Source organism: Lactuca sativa, chromosome 6 (genome assembly GCF_002870075.4).
Source record: "Lactuca sativa cultivar Salinas chromosome 6, Lsat_Salinas_v11, whole genome shotgun sequence".
NCBI classification, from domain to species: Eukaryota; Viridiplantae; Streptophyta; class Magnoliopsida; order Asterales; family Asteraceae; genus Lactuca; species Lactuca sativa.
The window spans coordinates 36562458-36586722 of NC_056628.2; the positions used below are offsets into that span (position 1 = coordinate 36562458).

The 24265-nt window shown below is 31.3% G+C and overlaps 3 protein-coding genes across 3 annotated transcripts; all 3 read left to right on the forward strand.

Moving 5' to 3' along the window:
* The first annotated feature begins 3303 nt into the window (after nt 1-3303).
* On the forward strand, nt 3304-6149 carry LOC111894106 (transcription factor-like protein DPB). The gene is made up of 9 exons (XM_023890182.3): nt 3304-3913; nt 4318-4397; nt 4494-4537; nt 4652-4714; nt 4912-5058; nt 5128-5196; nt 5277-5375; nt 5546-5616; nt 5726-6149. The coding sequence occupies exons 1-9, from the start codon at nt 3651-3653 to the stop codon at nt 5937-5939; spliced, it is 1050 nt and encodes a 349-aa protein (XP_023745950.1). The 5' UTR covers nt 3304-3650; the 3' UTR covers nt 5940-6149.
* An 8291-nt stretch (nt 6150-14440) lies between these two features.
* Nucleotides 14441-18861, forward strand: LOC111894067 (protein PTST homolog 3, chloroplastic). Its single transcript, XM_023890142.3, has 13 exons — nt 14441-14801; nt 14909-15034; nt 15431-15585; nt 15671-15799; nt 15917-15983; nt 16062-16107; nt 16208-16258; nt 16335-16388; nt 16508-16627; nt 18069-18193; nt 18274-18325; nt 18402-18546; nt 18636-18861. Exons 1-12 carry the CDS (start codon nt 14620-14622, stop codon nt 18498-18500), a joined length of 1206 nt encoding a protein of 401 aa, XP_023745910.1. The 5' UTR covers nt 14441-14619; the 3' UTR covers nt 18501-18546; nt 18636-18861.
* Nucleotides 18862-19173: 312 nt separating this feature from the next.
* Nucleotides 19174-21369, forward strand: LOC111894068 (uncharacterized). The gene is made up of 6 exons (XM_023890143.3): nt 19174-19585; nt 20400-20497; nt 20589-20660; nt 20768-20892; nt 20980-21052; nt 21161-21369. The coding sequence occupies exons 1-6, from the start codon at nt 19300-19302 to the stop codon at nt 21263-21265; spliced, it is 759 nt and encodes a 252-aa protein (XP_023745911.1). The 5' UTR covers nt 19174-19299; the 3' UTR covers nt 21266-21369.
* Nucleotides 21370-24265: the final 2896 nt, after the last annotated feature.

Sequence of the window (24265 nt, forward strand, 5' to 3'; positions counted from 1 at the left end):
TTTTAGTTACTTCTAATTGGTTTTTGACCGTCGATTGCATTGATAGGGAATAGGAATTACAAACTTTCTTCCGGTTGATAAATGACCTTATTGATTTATAAATGAAATTGGTGATTACATGATGATATATAAATGAAATGAAATCATGGCTCTTGGAAGAAGACTGGAAGTCTAGAAGTTGAGTCATCGAGTCCTATGTAAAAGCAGTTCAGTCTTTGGCCTTTTCTCTTTGGACTTTCGATTGGAATTTAATGTAAACTTTATGAAATATAAAATATAAACGTATAATTCTAAAATTTATATGGGGCGGGTTATAAACGGAGCGGATAGGTGATGATCCATACCCGACCCTTTTAATAAAAGGGTTAGCGGGTAAGGGTCGTTAACGGGTAAACGGATCAAAAACTATGCTCCAAACCCGTATAATTGTTAAGGGTTTAGATCGGATCAGGGTCAAAACCCGCTCCATTGCCAGACCTACTATCAATGCAATCGACGGTCAAAAACCAATCAGAAGTAACTAAAATAATGATTTTAATTCCAATAGAAAGTCTTCGAGTACATAATGTGTTTTCTAAATCAACACTTAGTTTTACTTAATAAATGTGATTTTATGATTTAAGTAAAATGTTTTTGATTATTCAAAAAACCTACAGGTTACGGGACGGGTTTGGATATCTGTTGATTCGGTGGATAAGGGTATGGGTTTGATTATTCAAAACCCTGCGGGTTATGGAGCGGGTTTGGATCGGATTTTAAAATTTGTTAAAAGGGTTTGGATCAAGATCGATTCGCTCTAAACCCGCCCCATTGCCAGGTCTATATAAAAGCTATGAAAACCAATAAATTTAGTTTAAGCTTTTAACAATATATATATATATATATATATATATATATATATATATATATATATATATATATATTTATTTATTTATATATATATATGGAAAAGTTCAATTGGTTCTCCAATGAACCACATATATTTTTTTTAAGTTCTAAAACTTATTCTTTATTGAAAAAAAAAATTAAAAATATCTAAATTTATAACGTAACATTGTGAATGTTAAATATATTTTTTGGATTCATCGTGTGAATTTAGATTCACATTGTGATTTTTCAAAGATTCACATTGTGAATTTGACGATTTTTTTTATCGAATTTGATATCATTGGAAAAAGCATAAATAGTTATGAATTTCTGTATTTTTAGTTTTTTTTTTATCAAAAAATAAGTTCTAAAAGTTGAAAAAAAATTGGTTATTTGATTAATTATGGTTATATATATATATATATATATATATATATATATATATATATATATATATATATATATATATATATATATATATATATATATATATATATATATATATATATATATTACACGAATAATTAATATTATTGAAAAGATAAGATGATAACAAACACAAGATATTGTAAATTTGTTACTTACTTATATTTACATAATTTAGCGACAAATGGTTTACTTAATTATATTTTATTTCCTATCAAAGTTGTTTTTAGTTCATTTTAACACATCTTTTATTATATATTTACTTTATAACAATTTAGAAATAATTAACATTAAATTATAAAAGTCATTAATATTTATTAAAAATTAATCGTAAAGTAATTTGAATATTATATTTTTTATTTGACTCATTTTAATGGTTTCTATAAAGGAATATTTCTACTTGATAAATAAGAATCTTATTTATCTACGATAAATGGATAATTTTTTCCCTATAAATTAAAAAAGGTTAAAAGCGAAGCATTTTGAGTTTGTGGGCAAAACATTTGTTATCTCAAATTTGGTGCAAGTTGGACCATTCATTACACTACTTTTGTGTAAACCTTTTAAGGTGTTCCTTACAGTTGCATTTGTTATATGTTTACCCTATTTTAGTATTTTTAATACGTGCATTAGAGATGACTTGATAAAAATATCCAAGCAAAAGTCCAAAAAATTCTTACAAAAATCAGTGATTTTCTAAACATCAAATTATTTTATTTTTTAATCTAACTATAATTAATTTAATTACCAAACAATCAATATTAGTTTTAAGATAAAAAAAATCTTATAATAATCATTACTTTAAAAAGTATCAAAAACATATTCAATAAAAGGTGTTTAAATAGATCAATGATATAGAATTTGATCATTGTCGTTAAATATTATTAATCATTTAGATTTTATTGAATGGTAAATTGAGCTTTGGATTTTATATATTTGATTCTAATCATGGCATATTAGTTAATAAATTAATTTATTGTAATTTAGCATTTGCTAATTTTTTTAACTACATTATATAAAAAACTAGCAAGTAGTTAGAAAAAAAAAACTAATTACAAAAAGTCATAGAATATTTGGTAAAATTATAAAAATAGTTTATTGTAGCTTATAAATTAACTTAATGATAAACTAGCTTGATACAACTTATTGATAAATAACTTATAATTTAATAGCTAATTTGCAAACAGAACTTAATCTCCGATATTAAAAACTATATTATGGTCATATAATACTTTTGTCACTTTTTATCTTTATAACTATGTATTTTATTTTCATACAATATTAAATATGACTTCTGTAGTTTTTCTTTTTAATGTTGCTGTCAAGTGTTATATATATATATATATATATATATATATATATATATATATATATATATATATATATATATATATATATATATATATATATATATATATATATAATTTAAAAGCTAAATGAGGTTTTTATACAACATTTTAAAAGATAAATTAGTTAAATTAAGAAAAGTATATTGAAAATGTAAATGATTGTAAAAAGTGTATGATATTAGGTTTGTACTAATTAGAATTAGTGTAAGATGACATGTTGCATTATATCTCAATCTTTAAATCAATTACCAATCATTATAACTTTATAACTTTAGTGATTAATTATCATGATTTATGCACAGTAAGTTGATAACATGGTTTTTTTTTTCTCAGATTTAGTGATCAATCTTGATCAAATTCATTGTAACTTGATACTTGTTCTTACATATATTAGAGCATCCCTTATCCCTATCCCTTCTACAATTTACAATACAATTTGGCAAGTACTTTTTTTTTAATCATTGTAAGTAGAAAACTCATGTTTAAAACGTTTCTTGTGAGGGTTACTTTTTGTTCATTTTAATATATATATGTCGACATAAAATAAAACTCGTATTAGTTGTTGAAAATTTCAAATACCTATCATTACTAAAATATACAAGTCTAATAAAAAAGATTTATTAATTATGGAGGTAGAATTAGAATGGAATTAAAAAAAGAAATTTGTACAAACTACAAACCCTCGTTGGATTTCCCTCCTTCCTCAATTTCCTCTTCAACGCCCCTCACCTCACACTCTCTCAACACCTCTTCTGATCAACACGTTACACAATCCACCATTAAAACTCTGCAATTTCACCCCTTTTCTTTTTTCTTCTTTCCCTAAAGAAACCCCATTCTAGAGAGAGTTAAAAGAGTGAAAGAATCTTTCTTTGATGATGCTCCATTTGTTTGTTTTCATCTACAAACCCTTAAGCTCCTCCATCCAAATTCAGATCTAACATGATTTGTTTTCATCTGGGTATCCTTTGAAATTTGCCAACTCTTGATGAATTTACTTGGGTATTCATGGTGAGGATGGGATCGAACGATAATTTGGAAAATGTCGTCGGGAGTACAAACCCACTTTCGGTTGTTTCGAGAGGTGGTGCGACCCGGTCGTGGGGTACAACGGCGTCGGGACAATCTGTTTCGACTAGTGGCAGCGTTGGGTCGCCGTCGACCCGGAGTGAGGCTGCAATGGCGGCGACGCCTGCTAGTGATAACACGTTTATGAGGCTGAATCACCTTGATATTCACGCTGATGATGCTGGATCTCAAGGAGCTGCTGGGTGAGATCTTTTACTCGATTCTATTTGCATACTCCCTCAATTATCACACGTTGACTTCCAAATTGACATGAAAGTCTCCACTTTGGAAGCAAATCAGTACCCACTTTATACCAACTACTACCAAATAAACAAATTGGTATGAAATTTGCAGCAATATTCACATTTTCTTCCGAAAATTGATGCTTTTGAAGTAGAATTTTGTTATATCGTTTTGTTCTTGAAGCTTTGGTTTCGATTTCTGGGATTTTGTTGGTTTTTATTTTGGTTAATTAAAGAATCCAAAAGAAGTAAACTTATCCAAATGGAGGAAAATTTCTCAAGTTTTGCTTGTAAATTGTAATGAGACATATACACATTTATATTTTCTTGATGAATGGAATAAATTTCTTGTATACGATGAACAGAAATAAGAAGAAAAAACGAGGTCAACGTGCAACTGGAGGAGATAAAGTAGGAAGAGGACTTCGCCAATTTAGCATGAAAGGTTCCGATTTTGCCCTTCAGTTTACTAATTTTGAAATACTCAAAATTTCACACCCCACAATGCAAGTTTATACTCTTTAATTTTATTTTATTTTAGTATGCGAAAAAGTTGAAAGCAAAGGAAGAACCACTTATAATGAGGTCAGTTGATTCAGACATTCAGTTTAATCTTCTTATTCAGGATACTTTTATATAATTTCCACAAAAAAAAAAAAAAAAGTAGAAAAAACTGAATAGAAAGTTTGATTTTTATAGGTTGCAGATGAACTTGTAGCTGAATTTGCAGATCCTAGAAATAGTGATCAACCTCCTGATCAGGTTTTATATCTCATTTCTTTCAAAATTGCAATGTTTGATTTATTTGTTTACAATAGAATCCTGCTTTTGTTTCTTTCTATTGCAACATTATACTTTGAAGTATTTTCTTATTAAGGAATTGTACTTTAAAAAATCTACTCAATTATATTTATATAGCATTATGTTTTTGTTTATTTAAATGGTGATAACATTCACAGCAACAATATGATGAGAAGAATATTCGTAGAAGGGTATATGATGCTCTTAATGTTCTCATGGCTATGGATATTATTTCTAAAGATAAAAAGGAAATACAATGGCGGGGCCTACCTCGAACTACTTTGAATGATATTGAAGAACTAAAGGTATTTATATAATTATATCTATATATATATAATTTATTATAATCTATAATTGTTGTTTAAATGTGATAGAGTGAGCGTATTGCTATCAAGAACAGAATTGAGAAGAAAGCGGCTTATTTGCGAGAACTAGAAGATCAAGTGAGAAATATTTTATATAATTTAATATTGGGAAATAATTTTTGATACATTTTTTCTTTTTTTTTTTTCTTTTATAAAAGCATATAGGTCTTCAAAACCTCATACAAAGGAATGAGCAGTTATATGGGTCTGGAAATGCACCAAGTGGTGGGGTGGCTTTGCCTTTTATACTTGTCCAGGTACGATTTTTCCAAAAGGGTATTTTCGTCTTTTTTGCAAAATATTGAATGATTTGCTCTTTGTCCCATGAAACCGCATCATGGAAGTGTTTAACGTTTGGTTGAATCTCTAAAATGACCTAAATGTAAAATGTCTGAAATACCCCTCTCTCGTGTCTTGTAATATATAGACTCGGCCTCATGCGACTGTTGAGGTTGAAATTTCAGAAGATATGCAGCTGGTTCATTTCGACTTTAACAGGTTATTATTATTATTATTATTTTTTTATTTCATTTTTCTTTTTCGGATTTAAAAGAAAAAATGTAATAAGTAATAACATCTATTTGTGTTTCTGTTGGCCTATTTGCAGTACACCATTTGAGCTACATGATGACAATTATGTCCTCAAGGCCATGAAGTTTGGTGATGGAACAAAGAATGTTTGTACAGAAGGAAGTGTGGGGTCCAGCATGTTTGAGGGTGGGGTTCCTATGCAGCCGAGGTCCACCATAACACACGGTAGACCTCCACCATCCCCTCCACTTCCGGGGATACTAAAAGGACGTGTTAAGCATGAGAATTAGTCGATACAACCTCTAAATTCTAATATCTCTTCTTTGTATATTGTGTAAGCATATTGTGCTTGCTTTGCTAATTGCGGATTTGGGATTTATTTGGTCATAATGTTTTTTCTGTATTTGATTTTATGGTAATATATTATAGATTCCTGAGTAAACTACATAAATTGTCCCCCTAATTTGGTCTCCAATTTGAAATTGGTCCTTTGAACTTAATTTTGTTGTGTATTTTCTTTTGATTAATAGGCGTGATGAATTAGAAAATACTAGATGAACTATCTGCGCACGTGTGCATTTCATACTTTGTTTTCTCTGGCATGGGAACCATAAAGTTTGGCTGCGAGCCTTGTTAAGCATCATGTATACTGGTGACTAATTATATACGGAAGCTAAGTAGATGTACGTTTTATATCTTATTCTATACTATGACATATGTTAAAGCACAAATCCAATCGTTGTAGTCTTACATTTAGGGTTTTGAACATAAGGAACAAGTTCAAAAATCATAAGATGAGATGAGTTTCAAACTTGTTCATCATGTTCGAAACTCTAGCTTCAAAGAATAAAAAGTTGGGGAGAAAGTAGTAGAAGATTTACCCATTTTTGTATTTCTTGGCAAGTTTCGTTGTTGGAGTTGTGAAGTTTCACATGTTCAAAGAGTTCGAAAATGAGTTTTAGGGAAAGTGTGGAAATTATAATTTGTATATATTGGGGACCACAACTGAAGTCACTAATGTCGTCCGATATATTTTCAACGAAGAGCCTTCATTGCCACCTGGAACCACCACCATGATGTGCACAACATTCTATTTGCTGTGTGTCTGCTCCATGGTACAATGAACGTGGTCAATTATTGTCCTGACCACACACCATCACGATTAATCAGGTCTCTCTTCTTCTCTTCTTTCTCTCATGCATGTATCTCTTCAGAATCAAGATTATACTAGGTTTGGTGTGGGATATGGTGATGAGGTGGATGGAGATGGTGGTGATGTGGAGATGAAAGGAGATTATGATCGTAAAGACCATACCGAAAGTCATAATGTTTTAAAAATAATGGTTTGTTTGGCTTTCCTGTTAAGAGTAATATATTTTGAAGAAAAGCGGTATTTTTATGAATATACCATTATAATAATATATTTTGGTGTAAGAAATCATTTTGTATAATAAAAAAAATGAAAACTAATAATATTTTCTTTTAATTTAATAGGCTTGATGAGTTGGAAGATACTAATTTTGTCTATAAATTAACTTACACAAACATTTTTTTTTTTTTTAATTTCAGTCGTCTTAGAAAACAACAATTCAATTTTCAGAAGTTTCATTTGTAATTTATTTGACTGCCGGTTAGCTAAAGTGTTAATAAGATTGATAATGGTACACATTCTTTAACAATCATGACTTTCTCGATAAATTTTAAAATATTGATTATTAGGCCATAAGATATTATCCCAACATCTTATCCCTCTATTTTCACCCCTATCTCCATCCATTTCACCACCATCTCCCTCCACAACCCTTGGTGGTACGCGGCCACCATCATGGCCCATAAAAAGAAGAGGAAGAGAGGAACATAGAAGAATAACAAATTAATTGTCATCATTTTATATGTAATCAGTTAATATTTAAAGATCACATTTTAATATCTTATATACGTCTTTAGTAATAGAATTATACTAGACAAATCCAAAAAGTATTTTTATTTTTCTAATTAAACTTATAAAGACTATATATATATATATATATATATATATATATATATATATATATATATATATATATATATATATATATGCTTAGGTTATTTTGTTTTTACTAAGTATTGTGTGCCAGAATGCACAAATCTGAACCAACGAATAAAATAAATCAATGGACATGATTTGAGAGTGTATGATATTACAATGGGGTAACATGTACCATATAATCACATAATTTTTAGCAAAATGGTATTTTGGACAATTAACTACATTTATAAAAGGAAATTTTCGGATTTTTAGGGATGATTAATTCTCCTAATTTAAAAAAATATGAATTTTTTAATTAATTCAATTTAAATTTTTACCGACTATATTCTGTCAGAATATTTTTTGTTAGAATGATGCTATTTCAGAATTTTATTCTAATAGAATATTATTTTGTTAGAATGATGTTCTTTCATAATTTTATTCTAATAGAATATCATTGAAGAAAAGTAAAATTCTTGAATCAGATGTTGAAAAATAACAAACATTCTAAAATATTTTTATACATCTGAACTTAAATACAAATTCATATATATTCCTACAGACTAAAATCCTTATATATTTTAATATAATTATACATATTCTAAAAGAATATCAAGGTCTTCAACGCTTTCTTCCAGCCATTCTGTCACACCCCCAAACCAGAACGGCAGAAACGTTCGGGGGCGGAGGACGTCATATTCAATATCATAACAGTTTATAGAAAGGAAAGTACACACCACCATATATAAAGGTTTAAAAAAAATGTTTACATCGTTGTATTCATTACACGTTCAAAAGATAAATGCATAAACATCTTTCAAAAGAAGTAAATAATGCCAGCGCGTTATTCACCAAAAGTTGCTTTCCAAACCTGCTTAACGATTGCCTGAGAATACAAGTTATTTCAAAGAAAAAGTGTCAACAATTAAGTTGGTGAGTTCATAAGTGATTTAGAAACATTGAATGCCATTCCAAAAGCGAGTGTATATCTTCCAAGAAAATCTCATATTTCCTTATAAAAGTGTGAAATGCATGAGAATATTGGTATTGAAAAAAAACGTAGATAGTTGAAACAAGAAAATCCCTTATTTTCTTAATAGTTGTTTGTTTAATGTTCAAGGCTAACATTTTGAAGCAATCCACATACTTTAGAAAAGTTTTAAACATAGATTTATATAATAAACCTATTAGAAGTTTTCAGCTTGTTAGATAATGAATAACCGTAGTAACTACTTATTCATTATTCAAAAGTACTATAGTAGTTGTATATCCGATGAGTTTTATAACCATACGGAACATAATATGCCTGTAGCGACGTTCTTCAGGCGTCGTAGCGTTATGACAAACTGTCACCCCAAAAGACGGACTGTAACTAACAGCCAGGGTGCGGGATCATGACTTCCCGTATAGATCTATACACATTTGACACGTTCTCCGAACGGGAGACTCTGGTTATAGACAGGACTTGTAGCGATACCTTTTATCTAAAAGGCAGTGTTTGAAGATATACACGTCTCATGGATTCTCAACTAAGTCTGTATTAAAGTGATAGTTTTGTATGCAAAGTTTATCCTTTTTCACAATGTTTGACCAACATAAATCACAAGTTTTTAGAATATATGAAACGGTTTAACAACGAAAGATATTTTGGTGTTACTAAATACTTTGTATAAAACTATTGCATGCAAAGTATAGCAAGAGTTTTCGCATAATAGAACTAAATCACAAGTGAATCATTTGATAGAAACGAGTAAATGAGATTTTTACGAAATACACGATAATAACGGTATGTTTACTTGTATTCCTCCCCTTAAAAGAGTATAAAAGCATTTAAAATGTATTTAAAGAGTGTTCGAAGGGGATATGAACTCACTTGATAGCTTGAAGATAGCGAGATGGAAAACCGGACAGAGTTTCGTCTTGGGAAACAGATTTTCCTCGGGATTCTCGGGAATCTCGGGAGTAAAATCGACCCTCGGGACTTGAGCAAAAAGACCAGAGCTTCGGGTTTGAACGGGCACGGAAAACGAGGCAAGATTGTGAGAGAGAGGAAAGAAATGAGCATTTTTCTCGGAAGCCCTCGCATTCTATTTATAGGAAGGCTGAACCGCCTCGGTACGCGGGGCGTATGCTCGTACGCAGCGCGTACGCGTACGTCATGCATGACCGAAGCCTCGACTGCCTCGGCTTCGGATGGGACGGGTCGGTGGGGAGGCGGGTCGGATGGGACAGCGGGTCGGACGGGTCGGTCGGACGGGCGGGTCGGATGGGTCGGAAGCCTCGGATAGGGCGACGTGGACGTTCCGAGGCCAAGTCTCTCGGGTACGCAGCGCGTACCTCGGATGAGGACGCTGACTCCTCTTCGGATAAGGTCCGAATTTTGATTTAAATAAATATATAATTTATTTAATAAATTTCAAAAATTCATATCTTCTTCATACGAACTCCGTTTTCGATGGTCTTTATATCCACGCGTAGGTGAGACTACGCTCTACAACTTTCGTTTAGACTCCGTCGGCAGATTCCGAAATTATTTTTTTATTATTTATATTAAACTCATCGTGTTTAAGGAATTTCTTTGAAAATTCATAACTTCTTTATTTGATGTCGGTTTTTGCCAGACTTTTTACCGCTGAAATACCATTGTCGAGACCTTCGATTCTCGTTTAGGTCATTCCGGCCAAAAGTCGCTCGATCTCCGATTCGAGTTTTTAGCTGTCTACTGCTATATTCGGATCTTGGAAAAATCATAACTTCCTCATACGAAGTCAGATTTGGACGTTCTTTTTGTGTACGCTCACGGTTTAATGTTATCTATAATTTTCATTTAGATACCTAAGGCTAAATGCTATCGTATTGAAACTTTGCGTTTTCCGTTTAATCGGTGTTGTCGGTTTTGTCGGAAATCTTAGAATGGTCATAACTTCTTCGTCATAACTCGGATTTTAGTGTTCTTTATATATTTGGAAACCTTAAGACGATATCTACTACATAGTGTACTCCAATCAGAGCTTTTGAATAATTCATTTATCGATGATATTCCTATTACATTCCAAAGAGGTTACAAGACTCGATTTATAATGCCCGGAAATAACGGGTTGTTACACATTCCTATTACAAATACAACAAAAACTAATAATTGTTAAAAACATGTTACTTGCAATTAACTATCACTTAATATATTCTGGTAGAATAAATAGAATATGACAGAATACATATAATACATTCTGGCAGAATACATCGATTTTATTCTGGTAGAATACATAATTTCCAACAACATATTTGATTTAGAATGCATACCACAAAGTTTAAAGAGTAAATTAATTTGTGTTGATGAAAAATAAAAAGGCACAAACAACATAGAATTGTATTCCATAATCGAAAGAAAAAAAAATATATGTCAGACCCAATAAAGCATAGAAACGTGGTTTTCATATAAGATTTGAAAACATTATTTTGTAAGAAAGAAGAGCATCCACATAACAGAAATTGAAACTCATCAATTTGAACACATGAATAAAGAATGTTACTTACATTATAAGGCTCTGATACAAGAGCTGGAATCATACGAACTTACATCTTTTTCTATGCTTCCTTCTAACTGAAAGTGACTCATTAAGCAAGAAATGACCAATTTTGGAATAAGTAACTGAAATTCACTGAGACATATTAACAAACAATTGGTGTGCAAATCAGAATGTTTTCAATTCCACTAATAGAGATGCAATTGTTTATGATATTCTTCTATATATTCGAACCTAAAATCAAGAACTGGGAATTTAGAGAAAAATCGAACCATATAAAAATCTCAGCTGATTGGAATCGAGAATTGACAATTTATGGGGCTATCATTGTCACTCTACTTTCTTCCAAATACCCACAATAAACATGATACCTGAATAAAGAAGATAACATGATACCTGAGATGCCATTTACGATTCGTGGAGGGAAAATGAAGCAGAATAGCTGTTACAAAAAAGGAGCGGACCTCTCTTCTCGCTGGTTGTCTTCTAGAACTCCGATAGGTAGAAGACAGAATAAGAAACAGGGACATACTAGACTTACCAAACGAGTAATCTGCCTTAGACCTTCTAGCCTTTCTTCTCTCCAGTTGTCTTCTACAACTCCGACAGATAGCTCCTGCGAGTTTCCCGATCTTGCCCTCTCTTCTTGCTGGTTGCTAAAGAAGGCCGCAAAAAAGAAATAGATGTGCTAGGGTTGGAACGGAACAATATGCACGCCTATAAACGAGAACACAAATGACTAGGTCAATATATATTACTTTATTTCCTTAATTGCAAGATTTAAATTAAATGATTTCCTTAATTAAAAGTACAAAATGTCCAAAATACCTTTTAATGATTTATTTCATGATTTATTATTTCTTGAATTCTCATTGGTGCATTTAGGCACACAATACTTGCTAAAAACATTTGAACCTAACTCTCTCTCTCTCTCTCTATATATATATATATATATATATATATATATATATATATATATATATATATATATATATATATATACACACACACACACACACACACGTGTAATTACATGATTTTGAACTAATGATATACATATTTATATATTTTGTACAAATTATATATATATATATATATATATATATATATATATATATATATATATATATATATATATATATATATATATATATTAAAGCACATGGAAGATTTCAACAGGAAACTTTCCATGTTTATACTTCTAACACTATATTTTTACTTTTTCTTAATTTTGCCACTAAAGTTTCAACAAACTTTTCATTTTTATAATTTTGCCACTTTATTTTTACTTCTTTATATTTTTGCCACTAAACTTTCACTTTTACTTCTTTAAAAGCATTTTTCTTTATTCTTTTATAATTTTACCACTTTATTTTTTACTTTTTTATAATTTTGCCACTAATGTTTCAACAAACTTTTTCTCTTTATAGTTTTTGTACTTTACTTTTACTAATTTTGCCACTAAAGTTTCAACAAACTTTTCCTCTTTATAATTTCGACACTTTATTTTTACTTCTTTATATTTTTGCCACTAAACTTTCACCCGTGCAACGCACGGACCTTTTCCTAGTTATACATAAGAGGAACATATTTTAAAGTAACTTTTTATTTAGGAAACATATTTTTTAAAATCATAAATTTAAAATTAATATTATAAACATATAATCTAATAAAATCCCAAATTACCAAATATAGGGCTTTGTTATCGTTAAACTTGTTTGATTATAATTATAAACAAATAATACAGACACTTAAACTAATTCTAAATATACACCGTTTCAAATAATTTAACTAACATATGTTATTTGGGAAAATAACTTAGGAGGGTAACTACCTCTTATCCGTGTTCACATATTGACAATTTCTTATTTTTTGTACATAATAAAACAACTCACTTGTTTTAATTGTTTAAATTACACCAATATTACGGTTAATACCTGTTTTAACCGGTAACTCAAAGGGAAAATGACTTAGGAGGGTAACTACCTCTTATCCATGTTCACATATTGACAATTTCTTATTTTTTGTACATAAGAAAGCAACTAACTTGTTTTAACTGTGTAACATCTAAAAAATCATGAACAAAAATTTCGTTTTTAATTTAATACTAAAACCATAATTGTCAAACTATTAATTTAATACTCCGGTATCGGGCCCCGCCCGACATTAGGCCTCGTCTGGCATCGAGCCCCGCTCGGTATACAAATTTGTCTCTCTTAGGCCCCACCCACTAAACACATGCAATCATATAACATGCTAACACATAAAGAAACATACTCTACCGTATCATTGTCCTAAGAAACATACTATGCTAATAATGAGATACGGAACTTCGTCCGTACTCAACTAGTTCCAGCCAGGGCTTCAGTAGTGCAAGGTGAGTCCCCTCACTGTGTGAATGGGTCTAAGGCCACAATGTCAGCCCATGTAGTCTATGAGTAGGAAGACCCGGGGGTTAGCCCTAGGCATTGTATGCTAGTATGTTATTCCAGACCAAGGTCTGATGTCGGGCGGGTGCCCGAGGAATGTTTGCATGTTAGATTATACTTGCTGTCTGTGTGATACTTGTATGTGCCTGGTAAGGAGGTGAGTGTGGGCGAGGTCCCATATCTCATCACTAGCTGAGTACGGATGATGTTTTGTATCTCATTATTAGCAGAGTATGTTTCTTAGGACAGGGATATAGTAGAGTATGTTTCTTTTATGTGTTAGCATGTTATATGATTGTATGTGTTTAGCGGGCGGGGCCTAAGAGAGACATATATGTATACCGAGCGAGGCTCGATGCCAGGCAGGGCCTGATGCCGGGCGGGGCCCGATGTCGGAGTATTAAATTAATGGTTTTAGTATTAAATTAAAAACGAAATTTTTGGTCATGATTTTTGGGATGTTACACAGTTAAAACAAGTTACTTGCTTTTTTATGTACAAAAAATAAGAAGTTGCCAACATGTGAACACGGATAAGAGGTAGTTATCCTCCTAAGTCATTTTCCCTTTGAGTTACCGGTATAAACAGATATTAGCCAGTAATATTGATGTAATTTAAACAGTTAAAACAAGTTAGTTGCTTTATTATATACAAAAAAAAGAAGTTGCCAATATGTGAACACGTATAAAAGGTAGTTACCCTCCTAAGTCATTTTCCCAATGATATTTTACCTAATTTAATGATATTTTACCTAATTTGACTAATATTAAATATTTCAATTAAAAGGCTGATAAATCATTATTATATTAGTTTTAAATTCTGACGGAGGAGCAACTTAAATCTTAATTTCCAGTGAAGCTCGGTGCCTGAAAGGGAGGATAGGGAATCTCTCGGCAGAAGAACCGGTGGTTGCGGTGGTGGTGGTAGTTGTAGTGGTAGTGGAGTATACAACACATCAGTGTTTTTTTAGGGAACTCGAATTCTACAAAACCTCAATGCTCTACAACTGATGATTTCTCCCATGGCGACGCAACTGCACCTGCACCTCCCCCTCCCCCACTCTCACTTCTTCCTCCCTTCTTACAAACACTTCTTGACCGCCGCTCCAGAACCTCGCCTTTGTCAATTCGGCGTCCGTCACCGCCGCTGCCTCCTCGTCACAGATTGTGCTTCGTCACCAAATGAAACAAGGTTTTGCAATTTGTTGCTTCATTTTCGATTGCATGTGCCTCTGTATGCGTTTGTTCGTGTTGAAATTTTACTAATTCGAGGTTCGTTAAACGGATTTTGTGCTTTAGAGTTGCCGGCAGGAAACCGGCGAGGACCAATGCAGATCTCTGCAACGATTTACGGGAATTTATGTCCGAGGCTGGGCTTCCTGACGGACATGTTCCTTCTTTGAAGGAGCTTTCGCACCATGGCAGGTTTAGTTTCTGTAGCATTGTATATCTCTTCTTCATTTCCAGTTCCTTGTTTTGCACTTGAATACATGTCTGCTGATATGAATGCTTTAATTATCATGGAAAAGGTTCCTGATACTAGAAATTGCTTGCAGTAATTTGCAATTAAATGGCATTTGACATGAATAATTTACAATTAGATGGCATTTGAGTCACTTCTGACCTTGGTAATCATGGAGATTCAATGGAAGTTTATCATATTGGCTTAAGAAATATGTATATCATTTGATTTCAGTTCTATCCTCACACTGTAAAAAAGCATACTTTATATCTGCAAGGAAATTATATGCTTTATGGAAATGGCTTCTACTTGTGGAGAATTTTTTTGAATTATTCTGTTGTTCTTACATTACTATACAGGCAAGACCTTGCTAACCTTGTGAGAAGAAGAGGATATAAACTTATTAAAGAGCTTCTTGCAGCCTCACAAGAGGTCAAAGTCAACGATTCTAATGTAGATGAGACCTTGACTGATAATCAGGAAAATACCAATACTGAAGAAGATGAATCAACAGGTGTTTTTTTTTTCTTTTCTCTTTTTACAGCATGGGATAAAGTTAAACTCAAAACTCTTCTTATTAAATCATTTGTATTAAAAAGATTTGGATGAGAATGGAACAAAGTTGGCTGAAGCTGTGTTGTTGTCGAATGAAGAGACTTCCACTAAATCATCATTACAGGAAAAGGTGATGAAATTTATTCAGAGTGGAGAACTTGAAACAATTGAAGGCAAGTCATGTTAATGTGTAGATATATAATATATTTTGTCCTTTGATTCATTAATTTTGTTGAAAGTATTTATCTCCCTTGCATTAAATTCAGCTTTTGGTGCTTCTTGATGTTCAGATTCTGCCAATTTAGCAAACGGGAGTGTTTTGTCATCCCAGCTTGTAAATTCAACATCTCAGTTGAGGTTTGCATTGTTATTATTATTATTATTATTATTTTTTTGTGGGATCCATTTCAATTTATTAATTTGTATTTTTTGTAGAAATATTTCTTCCAATGATCAACTACAAAGTGCTGAGGATGTTGAGGTTATTTCATTATCTGATTTCAGATTTTCATATACGATTCTACTTACCTCTTTCTCTCTCTAAAATCTAAATCATGTTATCTTATGTTTATGTAAGACAGATGAGAACAAAGGAGGATGAAGCTGAAATCAATCGCATCAAAGTTATACTGGTATTATATAATTATATTATAGTTATTGGATCTTTGTAGCATATCTAAATCTTGTTATTGTTTTTGATGTGCTTAGCATCACAAGGAGTTGGAATTATCTCAGTTGAAGGAACAGATTGAGAAGAACAAGGTGAATATATGATTTTATATGTAATGTATGCTCTCATTAACATTGAAATATTTCAGAATGAATTATTATAAGGAAGATTTAAAAAAATCAGTAACAATTGGTTATTGGTTGCTACTCAGGAAGCGTTGTGTGAATTACAAGCTAAAGCTGAAACAGAGATAAATAAAGCACAGAAGCTTGTGTTGGATAAAGATGCAGAGCTACTTGCAGCTGAAGAAAGCCTTTCTGGATTAAAACAGGTAACTCCTTATTTACTAAATTACTAGTAAAAATGCCAGATATCATACGGATACATAGAAGCTTTTTGGTCTTTATTTACTGTTTATGCCATATTATGTTAACAAACATGGAATTAGGAAAATGCAGGTGGGTGGCCTATAGTCTATACTCCCCCAAACAAATTTTACTGTTCAAAAGAAAAGTAAGAATCGTTGTGGGATCCCCATTTATTGTGTATACTCCCCTAACCAAATTTTAGTGTACAAAAGAAAAGAGATCTTTATTCACAAGAGGAGTTTATAATAGATACAAATCAATACGAGTGAGCAAAACCAAACCCAAAAACTGAAAAACTGAAACTAGACCCAAACTGTCGTTTGGGTTCTGGTTTCAAAAACCGAAATATTCGGTTTCGGTTATTATACTGTAGAAACCGACCCAAAACCAACCTATTATATATTATTTTTGATTATTTAATATATACTATCGAAAAAAGATAATAAAATAGAATGCTTCGTATATACCAGGTAGTAACCAAATCGACAAAACTCTAAATCCCTTTTGTTTTGTTTGCATTTTTGTGATACGACGGTTCCCACCCAGCTTCTCAACGAACCTACCTGTTATAAGCGATTAACTCTTTTGAATGATGAATCGATGAAGTGAACCGAATGAGTCTCGTCTGCTACATCGCCATTCTCCATCTCTTTCTGATTCTGTCTCACAATTGGCATCACAGGCTCACAACGCATTGTTGTATTCACAACTAATCACTCTGAGCACATTGTTCACTGTGAGCCTGTGATGCCGATTGTGAGACAAAATTGGAAAGAGATGGAAAATGATAATGTTGCAAACGAGGCTCACTTCATCGATTCATCATTGAAAAAAGCTAATCACTTATGGTAGATAAGTTCGTTGAGATGGAGAAGCTGGGTGGAAGACTCCGTATCGCAAAGATGCAAACAAAACAAAAGAGATTTAAGGTTTGCCCATTTTGTTACTACCTGGTGTATACGGACCATTCTGTTTTATATTATTTTTTTATAGTATATATTAAATAATCAAAAATAATATATAATGGATTGGTTTCTACAATATAATAATCGAAACTGATTATTTCAGTTTTTGAAACCGGAGTCTTGAGAATGAAAAAATCAGAGTGGAATCAAGCTATATGAAAGAATAAACGGGTTCACTTGAAAAAAAAACTAGATGTGGACTTTGGTCAAGTTAAGGAATAAAGAATTAGGTATCTTCCCCTACATGGCAGTATGGCATCCATATCCACGTGACATATTGTAATATAAAAATCACAATGTTATTATAATAAAAATAACTAATTATATGTCATAAAACAATAATATTAAATAAAATAAAATAAAAACCTATGAAATGCTACGTCGGGTGATATTGGTTTAAATTGGATACTTTAATGGAAGGTTTGAGTTTGTTTGGTAGGTTCAAGTTGACTACTGGGGAGAAGGTGAGAGTGTAGAGGTGGCTGGTAGCTTCAATGGCTGGAATCATGGTGTCAAATTAGATCCACAACCTTCTTCAAACATCACAGACCCTATCGAATTCAGGTTTCCAACTCTCTTTCATTGCCACCTCAGCATTATCACAATAATTACTACAATTTAACAAATAAATGTTTTTTCACCAGAAACACTAGGCTTTGGAGGTCCATGTTGTGGCTGTACCCTGGGATCTATGAGGTATATCAATACATATTTGTGTTTTTGTTGACGAGAGTTTTTTTTTTAATAAAAAAAAATTGGGAAATAAGTGCAGATAAAATTTATAGTTGATGGAAAATGGATGATTGATCCAATGAAAGAAGTGGTTGCAAGGGGATCCATACATAACAATGTTCTTCGAGTCGATAGATAGATGATATGCACCTCTTCAAACGATGACACCTGTATATAACATTGAGGTATCACAGGTTTTCTCCTTTTTTACTAGTTTTTTGAAACAATTTGAGATGACTTATTTACTTATTTTTTAGTTATTTTTTACTTTCAGATGTTAATGATTAGATAGGTGGTGATAAATGGGAGTGGCTCACAAGTCAAAGATGAGGTTGTATTAGATAAGCTCTTGTACAATTAATTCCCATTTTTGTATGTTGTATTATTCGGAATGTGAATAGTATGTGTATGTTGACGGGAAAATAATCTGATTATTCCATGTTGTTTATATATAACATATTCTAGTATCTTAAATCTAATAATATTATTTTTTATTTCTATTTTAAATTATAAGGTCAGTAGTAAACAGAAATCTAAACAAACATCATATTTTGCATCATGTTCTACCTTTAAAATTTTAACTTCACATACACTATTTTAAAAAAACACACTCAACATTCTCAAAATCGGTCCGATAAATATTAAATACAGATTATATAGTCTATAGATACATTCATACATCGAGAAAATGTTTTTTACCTAAGGAAAAAGAAAAAAGAAAAAGAAAAAAAAAGGTAAAGATAATATCTGAGGGGAAAGAAAGAGCTCGTTGAGACCACGTTCCTAAGCTTACCAACAACTTATCAAACCTTAAACGTGTCTCTTTCTTTGCCTTTACCCTCCCTCCCCTCCTTTCTATTTCATATTTTCATTCACTCACCAAAACACACACAAACACACACACACAGACAGACTCAGTAGCTAATAATATATTGAAAATGGCGATGTTGAGTAGTGCTTCTGCTTCATTTCACAGACTCACCTCCTCATCTCCTTCTATTCCTACTCCATTCTTACCTTCTTCCGCTTCACTGTTACCCAAATCTACGACCACAAGGTACAAAAATAGGGTTTATTTTTCCACTTTTGCAATCAGGAAACCAATTCAACTCGACATTCTTCAAGAAGAAGAAACGGAAATGGCGGAGGAGGAGAGTGTTAGTGAAAGCGTCTTATACTCGATCTCCCCCCTCCCTCTTCTCGTAATCGGTGCTCTTCCTGGAGGTAATCGATTAACACTCCTCCTAATCTCCTATACGATTCTGTTTTCTCATTTTACTTTTATGGATTTTAGTTGCATTTTCATCACAATCGATTCAAATTCAATCATAAATGTAGGAAATAAGGGGTGTTTGGGATTGGTTAGAGCATCCACAATCATAGATGATACATTCATACCAATTCTAGAATTTATATCATTTTTATGATTTTTATATGAGTATATGTATTTGAAATTAAATTAATATATTTTTATATATATTATATGCACAATTTTTTACAACAAAAAAAAATTAGTATAATTAGATTTAAAATAAATAAATAATATACATAATTTTTACTACAAAAATAATTTTTTTATAAGTTTTAGAGTATTTCATATCTATTTTATATTGTAATAAACAAAACAACAAGTTTTATTTTTAATTAGTAAAATAAATGAATAAAATGTATTTTGAATTATGAAAAAGCTCCATATAGAGAGCTTGTAAATTCACAAGCGAAGTGAAAAAGAAATGAAATGGAAAAGCTCTTACAATAGTTTGTTTGGTTTCAACTCATTCAAATTACATTTCTTGTAGGAAATAGCAAAATATTTTACTATTTTTTACGAATATATTTTTCACCCATAATAGCAATGTATTTACATTTTCCATAATAGCAATGTATTTACATTTTTTCACCATAATAGGAACGCAATTACAGTTTTCACCAATAAAGAGAAATATATAATATATTGCTATTATGAATAAAAAAAATAAAGTATGTTGCTATTATGGGTAGAAAAGTTGCCAAAATTTGATTTTTTTTTCAACGTTAGCTGGAACTATTAGATCGCTGTTTGGACCTTTCGTTGACCTCGTGAAATCATTGGATCTCCCCGGTTGGCTTGTTCATTGGGGCCACCCTGGCAATATGGTATAAATTTTTTTCTAATTTCAAAAATCATTAATTTTTTTTTCATATATAAATTAAAAAAAATGTTATTATTATTATTTTGCACTTGCAGGCAGTTGTGCTGTTTGCCATGGGTGGGTATGGAACTTACTTAGGTTTTCGCATTCGCTTCTCTGATAATGTGGTAAGAATCTTATTGAAAAAATAAAAAATTTGTGTCGAATTTTATAAATTAAAAAAGAAGACAAAATTCAAAAACATTGTTGATTAATTTTTTTTAAACAAATTTAGGATGAGAAAGCAATGGCTAAAGACTTGCATCCAAAACTCCTTGCGGGAATGTTCTTCTTCTTTGCCCTTGGAGCCACCGGTGGAGTAACCTCTCTACTTACTTCCGATAGGCCTATCCTTGAAAGGTAACACTTGTAATGACCATTTTACCCTTATATTCCAAAAAAAAAAAAAAAAAAATCTTTATAACATTCTATTTTGATTTCTTATAGTCCTCATGCTGTAACGGGATTGATCGGTTTAACACTTTTAGCACTACAAACAACATTGCCAACATTATTCGAGGTATGAGTTACCTTATAACCTTTTTCAAATTAAATTATGTAATTTAATGTTAAGATTGTTAAAATTTAAGGATTTTTTTTTCAATTTTTTTTAATGTTGTGAATTTAGGGAAATCCGGGGCTAAGAAATGTTCATGGGATTTTGGGTAGCGGGATTATGACATTGTTTCTTGTACATGCGGCTCTTGGTCTTCAACTTGGTTTGAGCTATTAAAATTGAATATGAAAATTATTTTAAAATTATTGATGAATAATCTTGTAACAATATCGGTTATGTACCTTATAATGTAGATAAGGTTTATACAAGAGCTTTCACGATGGTCGACTCTTTTTATAGTTTATTATTTTTGATATATTATGAAAAACTTCTTTATATATTTTCTCCAATGCCAAGTATTTTTTAAAATCTTTTTGTAACCACACAATTGTCCCCATCAAATTCTGAAAAGATTTGGCAAAACTAACGGATAGATGGAAATTGTAAGTTGTAGCTTATATTTATAATATAGAAATGTTAGGTAAGTATAAACTTTTGAAATATGAAATGGTAAAAACTAGAATCTTTCAATTTGAAGTAGTTTGTTTTTTTTTTTTCCTATTTTTTAAATAAAAGTTTTAAGCTTTTATTATTTTTTTATTTGAGATTTTCTTTTAAAAATAATAAAAGCTTCTAAAAGTTTTCATAAATTTGTTGGCGAACTTTTTTGTTACTGATCTTAACATTTGAAGTAGTATGCTGTTTTAATAAATAGAAGCAGATAAAAATATCTTAACATTTTTATTTTTTTATATTTAAAAATAAATTAAGAGCTAATTACGAAAAAAAATATATTTTATAATTTTTTCGTTTAACCACCCAATTTATTTTCATTTGTACTAAAGAACCATTTACTTTTTTGGATGAAAGTTATATTGGTCATTTTTGGATGAAAGTTATATTGTGACCATGACTTGTATTTTTGCTTAAAAAAACCATCAATTTTCATTTGTGCTAAAAACAATTGCCCATAAATTAGTCGCTAACTGAACTTTTGAAAAAATATAGTGTTTTTTTTCGTAATTAAGCTAGGACATAACATATAATAGTGGTCGCATTGAAATGTTTTACGTAAAATTGATGGTTTTTCAGAACTTATTAAAAATAGATGGTTAGACCAACATTTGGAAAATATATATGCTTATTTTGAAATTAGCCCAAAATTGGTTAAATATAACTAAGTGTTAGAATTTATAATATGACTAAGGATGCTAAATGAAAATGATATTAAGATGATACTATAAGATAGAGGTGCATAAAGAGAATCGGACCGGTCAAAACCAAACCGGTAGTTTAGAATCAGTTTCTAAAAAAATCGAAAACCATTTTTTCCTCTAAAAAAACCCATAAAACCGAATCGGTATTTTAAACAAAAAAAAAAGGAACAAAATTTCACTTAAAAAAAACGAAACTGAATATAACCTAAATTGGCTTTTAGAGAAGCAGTGTTTTAACAACCAATTTTTGATTTTTTTTAAAACCTAAAAGAGTTTATTTGTGCATCTCTAGTGTAACATGTGAAATTAAATATCCTCTTATAGTTTCTTTCTATTATCTTCCTATCAATATCAAATGATGACATGTGTCATATTTATTTTTTCTTAATAGTATTTTATTCTATTAGTTACCATTTAACATGAATAGAAAGATAAGTAGAAGAAAATTATAAGATGATATTTAATTTCTCTATACAATAAAAAATTAATGGTCCAGAAAAAAAAAAATACCAAAAATATTTTCAACTACAATAACTGCAAAATAACGTCTCAAGTCTCAAAGTCATCACAACATGGGCTGCCTGTATCGGTTTCATATTTCACCTAACTAAATATATTGTACTAGAACATGTTTTGTAATTGATTGATTGTGGTGTAATGTGTCAAGTAAAGAGAGTTGCATATGTATAAATCACGTAAATTTATGTTATATTTTATTGCTAAGAGGCTCAATGATTTACATTTAATAACCATCTTATCTTCATTTAATTTAAAATATTTAAAAAGTTCGAGTGTTTGCAAATTTAATCTACAAAAAGATATTAGGGTTTTCTATATACATTTCCTCAAGTTTCTTGAATTATTACAGTTTTAGTCTAAGTATGATTTTTTCCTCGGTTTCATTCCATACTCTCCTTCAACTTGTTAATTTATCCATTTAACCACATTTCCATGGTTTCTCCATTTCCCATTGGAAAGAAAACTCTCAAGTTTGTAGGGCTGTTATAGTTTTACTTCAAATCTATTTTTTTTTTCAAGTTTTACCCATAAATTTTAGAACAAATTACGCGAATGGTCCTTTAGGTTTTGGATTTTTCCCTAATCTAGTCCCTCCGGTACTTTTTTTTTTTTACCTCAAATAGTACCTATGGACCATAAGTTGCACGCGTTTGGTCCCCGAGTTGGATGTCCGTCCATTCCAACGTTAAGCTGCTCCATTTGACTTGCACATGAGGGTATTTATGTCATTTTAGCCTAAATGACCTTTTCTGAACATATAAATTAACAGCTATATCCATTAAGGTGACGGGGTTTAGTTTCAGACATTGACTTTACACTCTATCTCTTTCCCCAAGAAAACCTTTTGATCATCCCATCTTCTTCAATCGTGAGTTCTTATCGTCGTCGGCCGTTACAGTTTAACTGATTGAACGGTGTATCGAGAAAAATGGTGCTCACATTGTGGTCTTTACGTCCACGCTACACCCAACCACCTGACCTACGTAAAGAATATGGTAAGCACGGACCTTGTAATGCTAGGTTTTGATGAAATGTAATTTTTCTTTCCTCCATCATTAACATTTTATTGTTCTTGAATGTTCACAGGTTCTATTTCAAGCTTTTGCACATTCAAGATAAATCATGGAGGTTCGTTCACAAATACGGTATCTGGAAGGTCATACATAGATGGGCTTGTTGATCACTTTGATTTTGTGGACATGTATGTGTTTTCAGTCCACGAGTTAGATGATATGATGGCAGTTTTAGGGTACAATGATGGTGGTATAATGTTTTACCATTTCATGATCCTAGAGACAGACTTGGATAGTGGATTGTTACTCCTTGGCATCGATCAGGAAGTCATTCAGCTAGAAAGGTATGTGCTTAATCATAAGGAAATTAATTTGTACATCGAGCATGGAAATACTAGAGTAGTCCCTTACTTTAAGTCCCCATTGAA